This window comes from Colobus angolensis, unplaced genomic scaffold, assembly GCF_000951035.1.
Source record: "Colobus angolensis palliatus isolate OR3802 unplaced genomic scaffold, Cang.pa_1.0 Scaffold107, whole genome shotgun sequence".
Lineage (NCBI taxonomy): Eukaryota > Metazoa > Chordata > Mammalia > Primates > Cercopithecidae > Colobus > Colobus angolensis.
This window is the reverse complement of record NW_012111697.1, coordinates 4,010,224-4,028,175: the sequence shown is the minus strand read 5'-3', so window position 1 is coordinate 4,028,175 and position 17,952 is coordinate 4,010,224. Positions and strand designations below refer to the sequence as shown.

The 17,952-nt window shown below is 49.5% G+C and overlaps 2 protein-coding genes across 7 annotated transcripts in view; one reads left to right on the top strand and one right to left on the bottom strand.

Annotated features, from left to right (window-relative positions):
- The window catches only part of WDR62 (WD repeat domain 62), a 52,617-nt gene extending 42,527 nt beyond the window's left edge, over positions 1–10,090 (bottom strand). For all 3 annotated transcript variants that reach the window (XM_011948542.1, XM_011948550.1, XM_011948558.1), the window contains exons 1-3: positions 9,559–10,090; positions 5,303–5,394; positions 3,504–3,566 (exon numbers count right to left, since the gene is read on the bottom strand). In XM_011948542.1, coding sequence (XP_011803932.1) covers positions 3,504–3,566; positions 5,303–5,394; positions 9,559–9,735 — 332 coding nt within the window. In that variant the 5' untranslated portion in view covers positions 9,736–10,090. The remainder of the gene's footprint in view (positions 1–3,503; positions 3,567–5,302; positions 5,395–9,558) is intronic.
- Positions 9,903–17,952, top strand: part of THAP8 (THAP domain containing 8) — a 25,215-nt gene continuing 17,165 nt past the window's right edge. For 3 of the 4 annotated variants that reach the window (XM_011948587.1, XM_011948573.1, XM_011948580.1), the window contains exon 1: positions 9,926–10,565. In XM_011948587.1, the coding sequence (XP_011803977.1) occupies positions 10,483–10,565 (83 nt within the window). In that variant the 5' untranslated portion in view covers positions 9,926–10,482. Of the gene's footprint in view, positions 10,566–17,952 lie in introns of all 4 variants that reach the window. The other variant, XM_011948568.1, reaches the window with a different exon arrangement.

Here is a 17,952-nt window from a genome sequence, read left to right as displayed (position 1 = left end):
TCTCCTGACCTCGTGATCCACCCGTCTCGGCCTCCCAAAGTGCTGGGATTACAGGCTTGAGCCACCGCGCCCGGCCACCAATTTTCATTTCTTGATTTTGCTGGATATATTACAGTTTAGAAGGACTGTCTTTTTTTTTTTTGGTAGGAAAAACACACTGAAGTATTTATTTTATTTTATTTTATTTTTGAGATGGAGTCTTGCTCTGTCACCCAGGCTGGAGTTCAATGGCGTGATCTTGGCTCACTGCAACCTCTACCTTCCGGGTTCAAGCGATTCTCATGCCTCAGTCTCCCAAGTAGCTGGGATTACAGGCACCCGCCACCATGCCCAGCTAAATTTTGTAGTTTTAGTAGAGATGGGGTTTCACCATGTTGTCCAGACTGGTCTCAAACTCGTGACCTCAGGTGATCCGCTTGCCTCAGCCTCCCAAAGTGTATTTATTTTATTTTACTTTATTTTTCTTGAGACAAAGCCTCGCTCTGTTGCCCAGGCTGGACTGCAGTGGTGCAATCTTGGTTCACTACAACCTCCGCTTCCTGGGCTCAAGCAATTCTCCTACCTCAGGAGTAGCTGGGATTACAGGCGCCTGACACCAGGCACAGCTAATTTTTGTATTTTTAGTAGAGACAGGGTTTTGCCATGTTGCCCAGGCTGGTCTCAAACTCCTGACCTCAAGTGATCCTCCTGCTCTGAGGCCTCCCACAATGCTGAGATTACAGGTGTGAGTCACCATGCCTGGCCTGAAGTATTTAGAGATATAGGGGCATCATGTCTACAACTGATTCTCAAATAGTTCAGAACAAATTAATATGCATATAGACAAAAAATGATAAAGCAAATGTGGTAAAATGCTAACATTTGGCCAAGTGCAGTGGCTTGCTCACACCTGTAATCAGCCTTTGGGAGGCTGAGGCAGGCGGACTATCTGAGCTTAGGAGTTTGAGACCATCTTGGGCAACACGGTGAACCCCGTCTCCATTAAAACACAAAAAATTAGGCATGGTGGCGCATGCCTGTGGTCCCAGCTACCTGGGAGGCTGAGGCATGAGAATCGCTTGAATCCAGCAGGTGGAGGCTGCAGTGAGCTGAGCCTGGGTGACAGAGCAAGACTCTGTGTCCAAAAAAAAAAAAAAGCTAACATTTGGGAAATATGTGAAAGGTACATAGGTATATATGAGCTCTTTGTACTATTCTAAGTCTGAAATTATTTCAATATAAAAAGTCTCAAAATTGCCAATGCCCAAGTTTCATCCCAAATCAATTGATTTGGCTTTCTCTTGGGGTGAGGCATAGGGACCAGGTGTTTCTGATATGCATTCGGAAAGAAAACCCCCACATTGGCCACACCACCTTCTAATGTACACCCACTGGTGGCCCAGGGTGGGCACCTGCATGCCATCTACTACAAATCCAGGCCACCCACTACACTGCCTACAGGGATTAGGGAGGCAACACAGGTACGAGGAACTGGCCACAACGGGCCTGACAAATGTCACTAAGCTCAGTCCATCACTGCCACAGGGGAATTTGGGCCCCAGAGGCCAGAATTTCTCACTTCTGCAAACAAGAGGGACATGTGGATTTTTGTGTTAAAAAACTTGAAATGGGCCAGGCGCGGTGGCTCAAGCCTGTAATCCCAGCACTTTGGGAGGCCGAGACGGGCGGATCACGAGGTCAGGAGATCGAGACCATCCTGGCTAACATGGTGAAACCCCGTCTCTACTAAAAAATACAAAAAACTAGCTGGGTGAGGTGGCTGGTGCCTGTAGTCCCAGCTACTCGGGAGACTGAGGCAGGAGAATGGCGTGAACCCGGGAGGCGGAGCTTGCAGTGAGCTGAGATCCGGCCACTGCACTCCCGCCCGGGCCACAGAGCGAGACTCCGTCTCAAAAAAAAAAAAAAGTAGCCGGGCGAGGTGGCAAGCACCTGTAGTCCCAGCTACTCGGGAGGCAAGGCAGGAGGATGGCGTAAACCCGGGAGGCGGGGCTTGCAGTGAGCTGAGATCCACTGAGATCCACTGCACTCCAGCCTGGGCGACAGAGCGAGACTCCGTCTCAAAAAAAAAAAAAAAAAAACTTGAAATGTTGTCCACTTATCCAACCTTTAAAACACACTGCATTGGGCAAGTTTGTGTGACTCTGGTTTGTAGCTGTTGCCTTACGAATGCTCTCCCAATTACCAGCAGCTATTTTATTTTCAGAGACCAAGGCTCTGAAAGAAGTGTCTCACTTGAGATTCCACAGTGAATAGACGCTTGAGCCAGGAATGGAACCCAGCTCTGCCCTTATCACCGGTAACAGAACCTACAGTTAGGAGCAAAAGGTCCAAAAAGCCACTTTCAAGAGGGAATGCACTTCTGCCACATAACAAGAACCTGCCGTAGCTTAAGGACCGTATCTTAGGAACCATAAGGGCAGGAGAAAACCCACTCCTTAGCCATTTACCTGGAGAACTGGGCCAAAGGAGCAGAGCCTGAGCTATGCCAAGGAGGGACATGGTGTGCCTTCCAAAGATCACAGCCCTGTTGGGACCACATCCCATGGTAACACAGTGATCAGTTAGCCCCAAGGCAGAGGAGCAGGTCCTTCCCCAATAACAGCTGAAAGGATCTTTCTAAAACCCCAATCATGTTCAGTCTTTCTCTTAGGAAATAGCCATCAGTGTGCCAGACACTGCTATTTGGTGCTAGGGACACAGAAATGAACTCAGAGAAAGTCCCTGCTCTCAGAGTGCTCACACTGAGGAATGGAGACCCACAGTGAACACCATCAATGAGGAAATTGGACAGCATATCAGAGATAGGAGCAAATTCTGTGGAGAAAAGCAAAGCAGGGAATAGAGCTGCTGGAGGGCTGGGGGTGAAAAGCACATCCCTGGCCTATGGCGCCCTCCTGTGGCTGCTCTCTGCACTCAGCATGCTCTGCAGCCCCTCTCCAAGGCTGGAAGGACTACGGAATGTGGCTTCTGCCTATACCAGCCTCATCTCCCCTGCTCCCTTTCTCCAGGCACCCAGATCCCTGGCTGCTTCTAAAGCACCCGAGATTCTTAACCACTGCAGGGCCTTTGCCCTTGCTGTACCTCCTGCCTGAAGCGCTCTCCCTACAGCTTCTTATGGGTCACTCTCTCACTTCCTTCAGGCCTCAGAGTCAAGGCAACATTCCCGGAGCCTTCTGATAAGGCTTTCCTCCTATTCTCTGCCCACAAACTTGCCCGAAGACATCCCCCATCATTTCCTCCACAGCACTGATCATGATCAGCCAGTAATTTGTTGACGGGTTTACCGTCTGTCTCACTCTAGCCAGCAGAGATTCTCCTCTCCTCTGGTCACTGCTGTGTCCCCAGCACACGGAACAGCACCCAACACAGGCAAATGCTGCTGAGCCAACAGGTGAGTGAACGAGTGAGTGCCTACCCATGAGTACCTCCAGGCTATGCGGGGGAGGCGAGGTGTGCCAAGCCCCAGGTTCCACCCCTGCTCCCAGGCCCAGGCCTCAGCCTACCTGGCAGTGTTAAAGATGTGCTGTTGCTTGTTCTCCTTGGGGTCCAAAATCACCACCACACAGCTGGGGAGAAAGAGGAAAATGTGCCTCAACTGGGGGGAGTGTTGGGGTCCTGGGATGATTCTATTCCCACCAGAAAAGCCCACAAATAAACAAGCTCCCTCTGCACAGACGATTCTCTCTGGTCTCCTCCTCCTCCCCCTCCTCCAGGTGTTTACACTGAGAATTCTAGGGCACTTTAACATTACTATGTTCTTGTTGTCGTTTTTTTTTTTTTTTGAGACAGAGTCTTGCTCTGTCGCCCGGGCTGGAGTGCAGTGGCCGGATCTCAGCTCACTGCAAGCTCCGCCTCCCGGGTTTACGCCATTCTCCTGCCTCAGCCTCCCGAGTGGCTGGGACTACAGGCGCCCGCCACCTCGCCCGGCTAGTTTTTTGTATTTTTTAGTAGAGACGGGGTTTCACCGTGTTGGCCAGGATGGTCTCGATCTCCTGACCTCGTGATCCGCCCGTCTCGGCCTCCCAAAGTGCTGGGATTACAGGCTTGAGCCACCGTGCCCGGCCTAACATTACTATGTTCTTAAATGGAAACCAGCACTTCCTCTGAGGTAATGTCTGTCAGGCCCTAGGCTAATAAAGACCTTAGGCTGGCTACCATCCCAGCACTTTGTGAGTGGGGAGTGGGGGATCACTTGAGCTCAGGAGTTTGGGACCAGCCTGGGCAACAGAGTGAGATCTCGTCTCTACTAAAAAAAATTAGCTGGCTGTGGTGGCATGTGCCTGTAGTCCCAGCTACGTGGGAGGTGGAGATGCGAGGATCGCTTCAGCACAAGAGGATGGGGCTGTAGTGAGCTGTTATTCAAACTATTTTTTTTAAATTTTTATTTATTTATTTATTTTTGAGACGGAGTCTCGCTCTGTCGCCCATGCTGGAGTGCAGTGGCCGGATCTCAGCTCACTGCAAGCTCCGCCTCCCAGGTTCACGCCATTCTCCTGCCTCAGCCTCCCGAGTAGCTGGGACTACAGGCCCCGCCACCTTGCCCGGCTAGTGTTTTGTATTTTTCAGTAGAGACGGGGTTTCACTGTGTTACCCAGGATGGTCTCGATCTCCTGACCTCGTGATCCGCCCATCTTTGCCTCCCAAAGTGCTGGGATTACAGGCTTGAGCCACTGCGCCCGGCTATTCTTCTAGCCTGAGCAACACGGCCAGACTCTGTCTCAAAAAAACAAAACAAAACAAAAAAAAAGAGAGAGAGATGTAATTGTTTTAAATCCTCACAACTGTCAGGTTAGGTCAGGACTCTGTAGGCCCATTTATAGATAAGGAAACAAACCCATAGAGGGGATGACCTTAGCACAGTGCCAGGCTACATGAGTATTTATGGAAGGAACAGCTGTAGCATCTTCTTCAGTCTTCTCAACTATGCAAGCAGAGAGGGTCACTAGCTCTGTTTTACAGAGGCAGAGGAAGAGGCTCAGAGAGCAGCATACATGGCAGAGCTGGGACACAAATCCAGGTTACCTGACACCCACAGCGTGGACTTCAATCACCTGTCTTTCCCAGAATCATTGTCACCTCCCCCCTGTAGTCATAATAAAGGCTTTCATTGCACTCACTACATGCCAGGAACTGTTCTAGACAGGGGGCTATGGAATCCTCTCCACAGCTCTCAGAAGCAGGCCCCATTATCCACATTCTACAGGTGAAAAAGATGAGGCTCAGAGCGATTTACGGATGGCTTCAGGCACCAAGCTCCAAATTCCCTAGCAATGATTGGACATCGAGGCCCTTATCTGCTTACCCTGCCAGGTAGGCCACATGACCTGTGCCAGGGTCACAGGTTAGGCCACTGCTGTTCTGGGCTGTGATGCCAAGCACCTTCTCGAGTGACACCTGCAAAGAAAAAGCCCAAGTCAGAGGCACCCGCCCCAGCTGGCAGCACATGGTGCAGCTGCCTTGGCCACCCATTCAGATCCTGCTGCATTCAACACCCACTCACTGAGCTTCTGTGGCCATGCCATCCACCAGCAGCTAACACTTGTTCTCTCAACATTCCTTTGACAAATACGACGCTAGGTGAAGAGCACAGAGTGGTGAGGAAGAGACAAATCCCTGCCCTCGTGGGGCTCATGTCCTACTGGTGACGGGTATGTAGGACATAGAAAAGGAGCAGAACAAATATGTGAAATAGATGCCACGTAATGACGGGTGCAAGAGAGAAGAAAGCAGATAAGGAGGTCAGGAGTGCAGGGGAAGGGGGAGAATGCCGTGGTGAGAAGGTGACCTGTGAATAAGCTTCTAAGTACTTTTTTTTGTTTATTTGTTTTTTGAGATGGAGTCTTGCTCTGTCACCAGGCTGGAGTCCGTGGTGAGATCTTGGCTCATTGCAACCTCCGCCTTCCAGGTTCAAGCGATTCTCCTGCCTCAGCCTCCTGAGTAGCTAGGATTACAGGCACACGCCACCATGCCCAGCTAATTTTTGTATTTTTAGTAGAGACGGGGTTTCACCATGTTGGCCAGGCTAGCCTCGAACTCCTGACCTCAGGTGATCCACCCACCTCAGCCTCCCAAAGTGCTAGGATTACAGGCAAGAGCCACTATGCCTGGCCTCTTAGTAATTTTATATGTATAAAAGACTTGAATCCCCACAACAAGCCAAGAAGGCATTATTATCACCCCTGTTTTACAGGTAAGAAGTCTGATGCCCAAGATCCTACATCTGCGAATGGCAATGTTGATATACAAACCAGGCAGTCTGGCTCCAAAGTCAGCACTTTGGGCTGTACAAGAGAGACACAATAGTGACCAAAGGTAGACAGTTTCCCCACATCAGATTCATAGTCCGGAAATTTGAGAGATTTCAACAAGTAAAAAAACACATGAACAGTAATATTTAAAATTTAAACAAGGCTGGGTGTGGTGGCTCAGTCAGGAGTTTGAGACCATCCTGGCCAAAATGTCAAAACCCTGTCTCTACTAAAAATACAAAAAAATTAGTCAGGTGTGGTGGCCCATGCCTATAATCCCAGGTACTCAGGAGGCTGAGGCAGGAAGATTGCTTGAACCCAGGAGGCGGAGGTTTCAGTGAGCTGAGATGGCACCACTGCACTCCAGTCTGGGCAACAGAGTGAGACTCTGTCAAAAAAAAAAAAAAAAAAAAAGAAGGCCGGGCGCGGTGGCTCAAGCCTGTAATCCCAGCACTTTGGGAGGCCGAGACAGGCGGATCACGAGGTCAGGAGATCGAGACCATCCTGGCTAACATGGTGAAACCCCGTCTCTACTAAAAAATACAAAAAACTAGCTGGGCGAGGTGGCGGGCACCTGTAGTCCCAGCTACTCGGGAGGGTGAGGTAGGAGAATGGCGTAAACTCAGGAGGTGGAGCTGATAGTGAGCTGAGATCTAGCCACTGCACTCTAGCCTGGGTGACAGAACGAGACTCCATCTCAAAAAAAAAAAAGAAAAAGAAAAGGAACAAAACAGATGAGGAAACAGAGGCCAAAAGGGGTTACCCATCCAGGAAAGGGTAGCGCCAGGATTCCAACATAAACAACCAAGCCATGGCACTCATGTTGTCTTATCTGTCGATCAGCATTACTGGGCATTGGTATGAATGGTCACTTTTAGACTAGGTCTTTGCAAGACAGATCAACTCTGTACTGCCAAACAAGAAAAATAAATATTACCCCAAATACACAGTCATAGTATCAGTATTAGCTAACATGAATAGAGTACTTGCCATGTGCCAGTGTTGTTCTGAGTGCCTAGGATATGTGACCTCATTTAATCCTCACAAATACCCTATGAAAGATTTCTACATCATTCTCATTTTACAGATAAGAAAACTGAGGCACAGATAAGTTCATAACTTGGCGGGGCACAGTAGCTCACTCTCGTAATCCTAGTACTTTGGGAGACCGAGGCAGGCAGATCACTTGAGCTCAGGAGTTCAAGACCAGCCTGGCCAACACGGCGAGACCCTATCTCTACCAAAATACAAAACAAAAAAAAAATTAGTCAGGTATGGTGGCATGCACCTGTAGTCCCAGCTACTCAGGAGACTTGAGGTGGGAAGATTACCTGAGCCCATGGAGGCTGAGACTGCAGTGAGTCGAGCTCACTCCACTGCACTACAGCCTGGATGACAGAGTAAGACCCCATCTCAAAAAAAAAAAAAAAAAAGAAAAAGCAAAGTTCATAAACTGTCAGGAAGAACAGGACTAAAGTTTAAGCTCAGGCTGCCTGGGTCCAACCATACCATCAGCAGTCTGTTCTCTTAGCCACCTTGCTATAATGCCTCTCTGAATTTGATATTGTTATACGTAGTTTAATAGCTCAAAAGCACTTTCAGGAACATATAAGATAAAGGCTATGATGTATAGGGTGCTGGGTGAGACACCCACCTTTCCGGACTATGAATCTGATGTGGGGAAACTGTCTACCTTTGGTCACTATTGTGTCTCTCCTGTACAGCCCAAAGTGCTGACTTTGGAGCCAGACTGCCTGGGTTTGTATATCAACATTGCCATTCGCAGATGTAGGATCTTGGGCATCAGACTTCTTACCTGTAAAACAGGGGTGATAATAGTGCCTTCTTCTTGGCTTGTTGTGGGGATTCAAATCTTTTATATATATAAAAGTACTAAGAGACCGGCAACAGGGTGTCTGCTTTTCAATGGGGTTCAAGAAGGCCTTTCAAGATAGCGACCTTCAGGCTGAGACTTCAAGGATGAAGTCTCATCCTTGAAGCAAAAAACCCAGGCTAAGGAGGCAGAAAAGAACATGGAGCCTCAAGAAAACCAAAAGCAGGCCAATGTGACTGAACGCTGGTGACAGGGAGGACATGGGAGGTACAGCCAGAGCCCTGTAGCCAGGAGTGGGCAGTATAATCACAGTGCAGGAGAAAGTCATGGGGCAGGAACAAGCTCCACCAGCAGCTACCAGGTATCCTCCCTTTATCTGGACTCTGTGCCAAGAAGATCACAAGTCAAATTTCATTTCCCTCCAATGCAATAGTATAATTTTTTTTTTTTTTGAGACAGTCTCACTCTGTCGCCCAGGCTGGAGTGCAGTGGCCTGACCTCAGCTCACTGCAAACTCCGCCTCCCGGGTTCAAGCGATTTCTCCTGCCTCAGCCTCCCAAGTATCAGGGATTACAGGAGCGCGCTAGCACGCTCGGCTAATTTTTGTACTTTTTGTAAAGACGGGGTTCCACCATGTTGGCCAGGCTGGTCTTGAATTGATCTCAGGTGAACAGCCCACTTTGGCATCCCAAAATGCTGGGATTACAGGTGTGAACCACCGCGCCCTACCAGTAGTATGGTTCTTATCATCTCCATTTTATAAAAACAGATTTTGTGCCTACAGAGCTGGAAAACAATTTTTTTTTAATTGCCGCTGTGCTAATGGAATTCCTTCTACCTACTGTGAAATCATTTCCTTCTGTGTTTCTGTCTCAGAATTTAGGGAACTGTTCTGTACGCCCTCCTCCCCAGGCAGCACTGCGGAGATTTTATAAATAACTTCTTACGTCTTTGTCATAGTTTTGACTGACAATAGGGATTAAGAATCCCACCTTCGTGAGGAAAAAGGATAGAGACCGCAGAAAGTGAGAGAAGGCGAGGTAGAAGCGTGGAAGAGTTGGGGCAGGTAACACTCTGGACTGAACCCTCGAAGGGACCTTAATGACCCAGCGGGGACCAGGGCAGTGAGGCTGCAGTGAGCTATGATCGTGACGTCTAAAGGCGATAGAACGGGGGTTAAAGTATAGGAGGACTAGGCTGTGATTTGCAGAAGCAAAATGCATTCCCCAGTGGTGGGAACCAGGGAGGAACCCCGGAATTACTCCAACGCTGAGGGTGGAGCCGGGAATCCAACAAGGAGAGGGAAAGTGGGAGGGGCCATGGCTAAAGGGGCGGGACTTAGGGGACGAGGCAAGACAGGGAACAGCCTGAGGGGACTGGCCGGGAACTGAGAGTCCGTCCCACAGTTCTCAGGACGGGACTAGGGGAAACCCAGGAGGCCTGGAACTGGGGTAGACATGACGAGTAGCTTCTCACCCGGTTCTGCACCGTCTCCTCGGAGGCCGTCGAGAGTCGCGTCCGCCGCCGGAGGCAGAGCGGTGGGGCGGGTGGCGGGGAAGACTGACCCCTCCGCGCCGGAACTCCCGCCATGACAGAGGGCAGCTTCTCCCCTGCATCGTTCCGCGCACAGCCTCCGGACCCTGCGGCCGCCATCGTCACGCCGGAGCCGGGCGACCGTTACATCCCTTAACCGCCGCCACCGCCACGACCCACTGGAACAGCGAACAGCCGCGCGAAAGCCGGCGCCGCCGTCTATTGGACGCCACAGGCCCGGCCTGGCCAACCGCAGGGCTGCCGGGGGGGCGCTTAGGACCAATGGGGGCGAAGAGGCGGAGCGAGTGCCTGGCGGGGCGGGGCCACGGCTAGTGTACTGGATGCCTGATCAAGAGTCATGGGGTCTTTTATCCAGACTCCGTTTTCATTATTCGCTGAAACATACAGGTTTTAACTTTTACGAGGCAAAGGCCCCAGCTGCCTCACCTCGGCTTTTGCCGCCACCCAGAGGAACTATATGCGCTCCGACGGTCGCCCGGATATAGGCGTAGGGTGGAGCCGTAAGAGATTGACTGGCCAGTTGATTTGGTTGGCGCAGGCTCAGAAACGACGTGACACCGCCCCTCTCCCCAGCACGTGATGAAAGTCGGGTGGAGAAGGGCAGGCTTTGCGCAGGCGCACAGTTCTCGCTATAGCCAATTCGCTACGTGACGAGGGCGTGACTGTGGCACTGGAGGGGCGCCTAGTAGGCAGGCGCTCTCAGCACTCTCCCCGGCACGTGATGAGTCCCCACGGACGTCACGTGAGGCAGGCGGCGAGCGCGCGGGCGGGGTGGGGTTCGGCGGCGCTCCGCGAGAACCAAAGTGCAGCTGCTGACCCGGCAAAACTCAACGGGGCTGGACAGCCATGCCTAAGTACTGCAGGGCGCCAAACTGCTCCAACACTGCGGGCCGCTTGGGCGCAGACAACCGCCCTGTGAGCTTCTACAAGTGAGCGCAGCGCGGGGCGGGGCTTGAGGGAGGCGGGACCCGGGGAGGGGCGGGGCCCGAGCTTTAGTGAGCTGTGCGGGGCTTCTGGTCTCGCTTGAGGGTGTTAGGAAGTGGGGTTAAACCGTGAGGAGATGGCCTTCCCGGCAGTGTCCACTGCACCTGCAAAGGTGATGGCGTGGGAAATATCAGGAGTAGACGATTTAACTATAGGTAGCGAACGAAGCGAGCCGAAGAGGGAAACGGATGTAAAAAGTGAAGTCGGTGCAGGCTCTGTAAGAGCCTGCAGATGCCCACTTGCCCTCCCCATGCATTTGAGCCATCTGAAACTCAGAGCATCCGAAACTGAGCTTGTGATCGCGTCTCCCCCAAAACCTTCCAGTCTGTCCTATCTTAGTAGTTCCCTGACTGCAGCCAGAGGGAGCCTGTGAACACCTGAGTCAGATCAGCGCCCTCTTCTGCCCAGATCCCTTCCCTGACTCCCACCTCGCTGTAAAAAATAAAGTGAGGCTGGAGCAGGTAGAAAGCAGGCCTGCAAAGTCCTACAAAGCTGATTCCCTGATACCAGTGTGACTTCATCTCTTTCCTCCTGCCCTTCACTCCAGTGACACTGGCCTACTTCATGTTCCTGTAGCATGGCAGGCTTGTTACTGCCCTGGGGACTTTGCCTGTGCCATTCCCTCTGATTTCAAAGTTCTTGCCTTTATGACTACCACCCTATGGAAAACTGTAACTGACACCGAAACACACACACGATTCTCTCTGTCTCCTGCTTTATTTTTCCCTTTAACACATCACTGTCTGCATATCGCATTTTCGATGTATGCATTCCTTATCTCCCCCACTAGAATGTCACCTCAATCAAGCCAGAGGTTTTGTCTTTCTTTGTCTTTCTTGTTTCCTCTTGTTTGTGTCTCCAACGTCTAGAACAGTGCCTGGCACATAGTAGGTGCTTTGTAAAAATCTGTTGGGTGGATTTGATGAATGCATTTCAGATGGGCTCTCCAGGAAAGCCAGCAGTCCATGTCTCATGGATCCTTTGAGGGACCCTGGTATAGGGCCAAAGGGATTCGGAGGGGACTTTAAGCCTGTATATGACTCTGGCAACTGTTGATTAATTCAGCAACTTTTTGAGTATTTCTTGGAGAAGCAAGTAAGCCCCTGCTGGACACAGAGAACCCTGACAGATCTTGTTTCTGCCATGACAGAGCTCATGGATAGGTGAGGGTCAAACATTGAGGAACTGAGTACGTGACCTGGGAATTACCCATGATCCTTCCTTTTCATCCACCGCTAGTCCATTAATCCGCCCTTTGGTTCTACCCTCAAGACATGTCTCCATCCTGCAACAACCACAACAAAATCTCTAACACCTTGACAAGACAGTTATAAACACAAATGAGAAAGTCCCAAATAAATCATTAAGAAATAAGAAAAGATAGGCTGGGCGTGGTGGCTCACATCTGTAATCCCAGCACTTTGGGAAGTCGAGGCAGGAAGATTGCTTGAGCCCAGCAATTCGAGACCAGCCTGGGCAACATGGCAAAACCCCATCTCTACAAAATGTAAAAATTAGCCGGACATGGTGGTGCACGCCTGTAGTTCCAGCTACACTGGACACTGAGGTAGAGAATCACGAGCCCAGGAGGCCAAGGCTGTAGTGAGCTGTGATCACGCCACTGTATTCTAGCCTTGGCAACTGTGTGAGACCTTGTCTCAAAATAAATAAATAAGAAATAAGGAAAACACATTCCCAGACTACTTCTCATTACATCCACTGTCGTCACGTAGTCCAGGCTGCCATCATTTTTTTTTTTTTTTTTTTGAGACAGGGTCTTGCTCTGCCACCCAGGCTGGAGTGCAGTGGTATGATCTCGGCTCACTGCAACCTCTGCGTCCCAGGTTCAAGCGATTCTCCTATCTTAGCCTCCCGAGTAGCTGGGACCACAGGTGCACACCATGACACCCAGCCAATTCTTTGTATTCTTAGTAGAGGTGGAGTTTCACCATGTTGGCCAGGTGGGTCTCGAACTCCTGACCACAGGTGATCCACCCACCTTGGCCTCCCAAAGTACTGGGATTACAGGCATGAGCAACCATGCCCAGCCCCTCACTCATAACAACAACAGTAGTTACTTAGAGAGTATTTACCTTATGCCAGGCACTGTTCTAAGTGCTTTGTAGGTAATAATAAGGGGGAATGATGACGACTGTATACAGCAGCCAGATGACTGTATGAAAATCACTTCATGTCTTCATTGGCACCCAATAGTGACTAACCCATTTACACCTCAGGGCCTACCCCTGAGTCAGCCATGCAGAAGCCACTCAGTTAAGAGTTAGATGAAAAGCAGTTTCCAAAAGAGGCTTAGGAGAGAGCATGGATGCCAGGTGAGAGATAAGATGAGACACGTTGAGGGAAGTGGCTGCCAGGAAATAACTTGAAATCCTGCTTGGCAGCCAAAGGGAACACTCATTAGTTCACTCTCTCTCTCTCTCTTTTTTGAAACATGATCTTGCTTTGTCACCCAGACTGGAATACAGTGGTGCGATCATGGCTAACTGCAGCTTCGACCTCCCAGGCTCAAGCAGTCCTCCCATCTCAGCCTCCTTTGTTTTTTTTTTTTTCTTCATGTTTCATTTTATTTTTATGCTACTCAAGCATGGTTGTGTGGGGAGACAATGTTAAGTCAGCTTAGCAATAACCCACAACACTCAGACCAGCTCCATTTCAGCCTCCTGAGTAGCTGGGACTATAGACATGCACCACCATGCCTGGCTAAGTTTCATCAGCTCTGTCTTAGGCCCTTTCAGGGACAGTGGCAATGGAGTCATCTCTTCTGGGGGACCTATCATTTAGAATTATATCTGCTTGGTAGTAACAAAGTCCTGCAATAAGAGTTGATTAAACAAATTATGGGGTCTATAGGAATCAGTGTAGTTATGCTGCACGAACAAACTTCTCAAATCTCAGTGGCTTACTACAACAAAGCTGTTTTTTATTGTTGTTTTGTTTTGTTGTTGTTTTTTTAAGAAGGGATCTCTATCACCTGGGCTAGAGTGCAGCACCATCATGGTTCACTGCAGCCTCAAACTCCTGGGCTCAAGCAGTCCTCCCGCCTTAGCCTCCTGAGTAGCTGGGACTACAGGCAGACACCACCTTGTCAGGCAAATTTCTCTAATTTTTGTAGAAATGAAGTCCCACTGAGCTGGGCGCGATGGCTAACGCCTGTAATCCCAGCACTTTGGAATCACCTGAGGTCAGGAGTTCGAGACCAGCCTGGCCAACATGGTGAAACTCCATTTCTACTAAAAATACAAAAATTAGCCAGGTGTGGTGGCACGTGCCTGTAATCCCAGCTACTCAGGAGGCTGAGATGGGAGAATCGCGTGAACTTGGGAGGCGGAGGTTGCAGTGAGCCAGGATTGTGGCAGTGAGCCAAGATCATGCCACTGCACTCTAGGCTGGGTGACAGAGCGACTCGTCTCCAAAAAAAAAAAGCCCCATTTCTACTAAAAATACAAAAAATTAGCCTAGTGTGGTGGTAGGTGCCTGTAATCCCAGCTACTCGGGAGGCTGAGGCGAGAGAATCACTTGAACCTAGGAGGCAGAGGTTACAGTGAGCCGAGATCGTGCCACTGCACTCCAGCCTAGGCAACAAGTGCGAAACTCCATCTGGAAAAAAAAAAAAATGAAGTCTCACTGTGTTGCCCAGGCTGGAACTCCTGGGCTCAATCAGTCCTCCTGCTTTGGCCTCCCAGAGTGCTGGGATTACAGGCATGAATCACCACACCTGGCCCAAAGGTGTATTTCTTGCTCACACTATGTCCTTTGCAGGTCATTTGTGGTCCTACTCTACAGTTTCTTAACTGGGGTCTCAGGCTGAAGAAACTGTCCCTATTTGGAATATTGCTGTTCTTGCGGGAGGAGGAAAAGAGAAGTGGAGTGAATCATCTGCTGGCTCTTGGTCAATTTTATATTTAGAAGAGGCCCATGTCACTTTCACTGGCATTCTTTGACTGGAGCAAGTATATAGCAAGCCTCAAGTCAATGGAGTGGGCATGTGAAATCCTCATGTGGAGGGAGGCAGCAGACATTCTGAACAGTAATACAGTCTATTACAGGGTTTATTTTCCCTCATATAGACCAATTACAGAGGTTGGCAAACCAGCACTGGGATAGTAGTTCCACAGTCATCAGAAATGAGGGTCCTATCTCTCTTTCTCTCTTTCTTTCCTTTTTTTTTTGAAAGTCTCATTCTGTCACCCAAGCTAGAATGCAGTGGCATGGTCTCAGCTCATTGCAACTTCCACATCCCGAGTTCGAGGGATTCTCATGCCTCAGCCACCCAAGTAGCTGGAATTACAGAATTACAGCTGCGTGCCACCATACCCAGCTAATTTTTGTATTTTTAGTAGATACAGGGTTTTGCCATGTTGGCCAGGCTGGTCTCAAACACCTGACCTCAAATGATCCTCCCACCTTGGCCTCCAAAGTGTTGGAATTACAGGTGTGAGCCACCGTGCCTGGCCTCTTTCTGCTCTCTCATCCTTAGCCTGTGGCTTCCATTCAAGGTGGCTGCCAGTGCCCTAGCCACCATTGCTACCATTCCTTATAGGAGGAAAAGGGAAGGGAGAAAGAGCAAAAAGTGTTCAGGTCTAAACTGAATCAACTCCCTTTATAAGGCCTTCCCAGAAACCCCATTCAATGGCACCTTTTCATCACTGGTCACCCCCAACTGGAAAAGAGGCTGGGAATTGTGGTCTTTTAGCTGGGCATTTAATCAGCCTGAATAAATTTTGAGTTACATTAGTAAGAAAGAAAAAAAGGACTTCTAGCAGTATATGCCACCCCATACTCTGGAGAAGATGACCAGCAAGACTAAAATAGTTTATACAAAGGGGAACATGGAGGTATAGCTCAGTGGTAGAGCATTTGACTGCATTCAAAGGGGAACACTTGCTGTCTGCTTAAGGTACTTTTTTAGAAAGCAATATTGCCCATTATAAAAGCTGCTATCCAGAGGAACAAGAGAAAGACCAATTAAGGAGATGTTTCTTAGGATATTGACTTTCTTCCTTTCCTCTTTGAGCTGCTGAATCCCGTTGATCATCCCTTCGGTTTAAGGCACCATCCCAGAGGTCCCAAACAACACTAAAGCATTCATTGGCCAGAAGGTAGTCACATGGCCCCACCCAGCTGCAAAGGATCCTGGGAAACGTAGTCTTTTAGCAGGACACATTATGGCCTCAAAGAAGGTTGGAGTTATGTTAGTAAGGAAATGGCAGAGAGTAGATACGAGTAGTCCATTGGCAGATTCTGCCTGGGAGATGGTGGCAATAAGAATGGGGAATGCTGTTGCAATGGATCTCATGTTTGTGTCCAAGAAGAGTGGGGCCACTGAGAACATTGGGATCTTAGAGGGAAGCTGACTGCAGCAGCCAGATTCCCTGGCTGTGTGCCCCGGGGTTCTGCTCTCTGGGTGCCACTGCTCTTCTCTGAGTCAGCCTTTCTGTGCTCATTCGCCAGCTGCCCGCCCCCTCCACCTCCATCTGCCTTTGTCTGAGAAGTCCTGGCTCTCCCCATCTCCGTTCATCCCATCCACCTCCTCCCCACTGGGAGCCTCTTTAGTTTCTTGTGTGTCCTTCCTATGTGTATTAGTCTGTTCTCACACTACTATAAACAACTCTCTGAGACTGGGTAATTCATAAAGGAAAGTGGTTTAATGGACTCACCATTCTGAATGGCTGGGGAGGCCTCCGGAAACTTACAATCATGGTGGAAGGCAAAGGGGAAGCAAACATCTTACATGGAGGCAGGAGAGAAAGAGAGCAAGAGGGGAACTGCCACTTTTAAAACATCAGATCTCATGAGAACCCACTCAGTATCATGGGAACAGCATCATGTCCCTCCCTTGACACATGGGGATTACAGTTCAAGATGAGATTTGGGTGGGGACACAGAGCCAAACCACATCACCATGGTTTCAAATACCAGCAAATGTGAAAGACATTCTTATTTCTCCCTTTATTACACTATTAGTTTCCCATACTGCTTGTTACAAACTCGGTGGCTTAAAACAAGACAAATGATTTTCTAACAGTTCTGGAGGCCAGGAGTCCAAATCGGCTTTCCTGGGCCAAAAACAAGGTGTCGGCAGGGCTGTACTCCACTGGAGGTTCTGGGGGAGAATCTCTTCTTTGCCTGTTCTGGTTCCTGGTGGCTGCAGGCAGTCCTTGGCTTGTGGCCACATCTCTCCAGGCTCTGCCTCCATGGTTACATTGCCCTCTCCTCTTTTCTGTGGTAATATCTTCTCCTCCCACTTATGAGGATACTTGTAGTGGCATTTAGGGCCAACCCGGATGACCCAGGATAATCTCCTCATCTCAAGATCCTTAACTTAGTCACATGTTTTGTCATATAAGGTAATATTCAGCCTGGCACAGTGGTTCATGCCTGTAATTTCAGCACGTTGGGAGGCCAAGGTGGGAGGACTGCTTGAGCCCAGGAATTTGAGACCAGCCTGGGCAACAAGGCAAAACCCCATCTCTAAAAAATATATAGAAATTAGCCGGGCATGTGGCACATGCCTGTAGTCCCAACTACTTGGGAGGCTGAAGTGGGAGGATTGCCTGATCCTGGGGAGTTTGATGCCGCAGGAACCGAGATCACGCCACTGCACTCCAACCTGGGTGACAGCAAAACCCTGTCTCTAAATAAATAAATAAAGTAATAGTCACAGTTTCCAGGAATTAGGACATGGATAGCTTTTGGGGGCTACCACAATGACTAAAAGCTGAGATAGTCTATTTAGAACCTTCCTTTTTTTCACATAATATGTGCCTGACAATAGTATGTCAGTTCACAGAGTGCCTCTACATTCTGTTTTATAGCTGCATCGTATTCTTTTGTGTGGATGTGCCTATGTTTATTTACCCTATCTCCTGTGAATTTTGTCCCTGATTCTCTAGCACTCATTAGTCTTTCTTTTCAACAAAGAGAGAGCAGGGGTGGGGTGTGGTGGCTCCTGCCTATAATCGCAGCACTTTGGGAGGCCAAGGTGGGAGGATCACTTCAGCCCAGGAGTTGGAGACCAGTCTGGACAACACAGTGAGACCTCTCTCTATCTAAAAATAATTTTTAAATTAGCCAGGTGTGGTGGCACATGCCTATAGTCCCAGGTACTCGGGAGGCTGAAGTGGGAGGATCGCTTGGGCCTAGCAGTTCAGGGATACAGTGAGCTGTGATCATGCCACTGCACTTTAGCCTGGGCAACAGAGCAAGACCCTGTCTGAAAAAAAAAGAAAAGAAGGAAAGAAAGGAAGGAAGGAAAGGATAAGGGAAGGGAAGAGGGAAGGGAAGGGAAGGGGAGGGGAGGGGAAGGGAGGG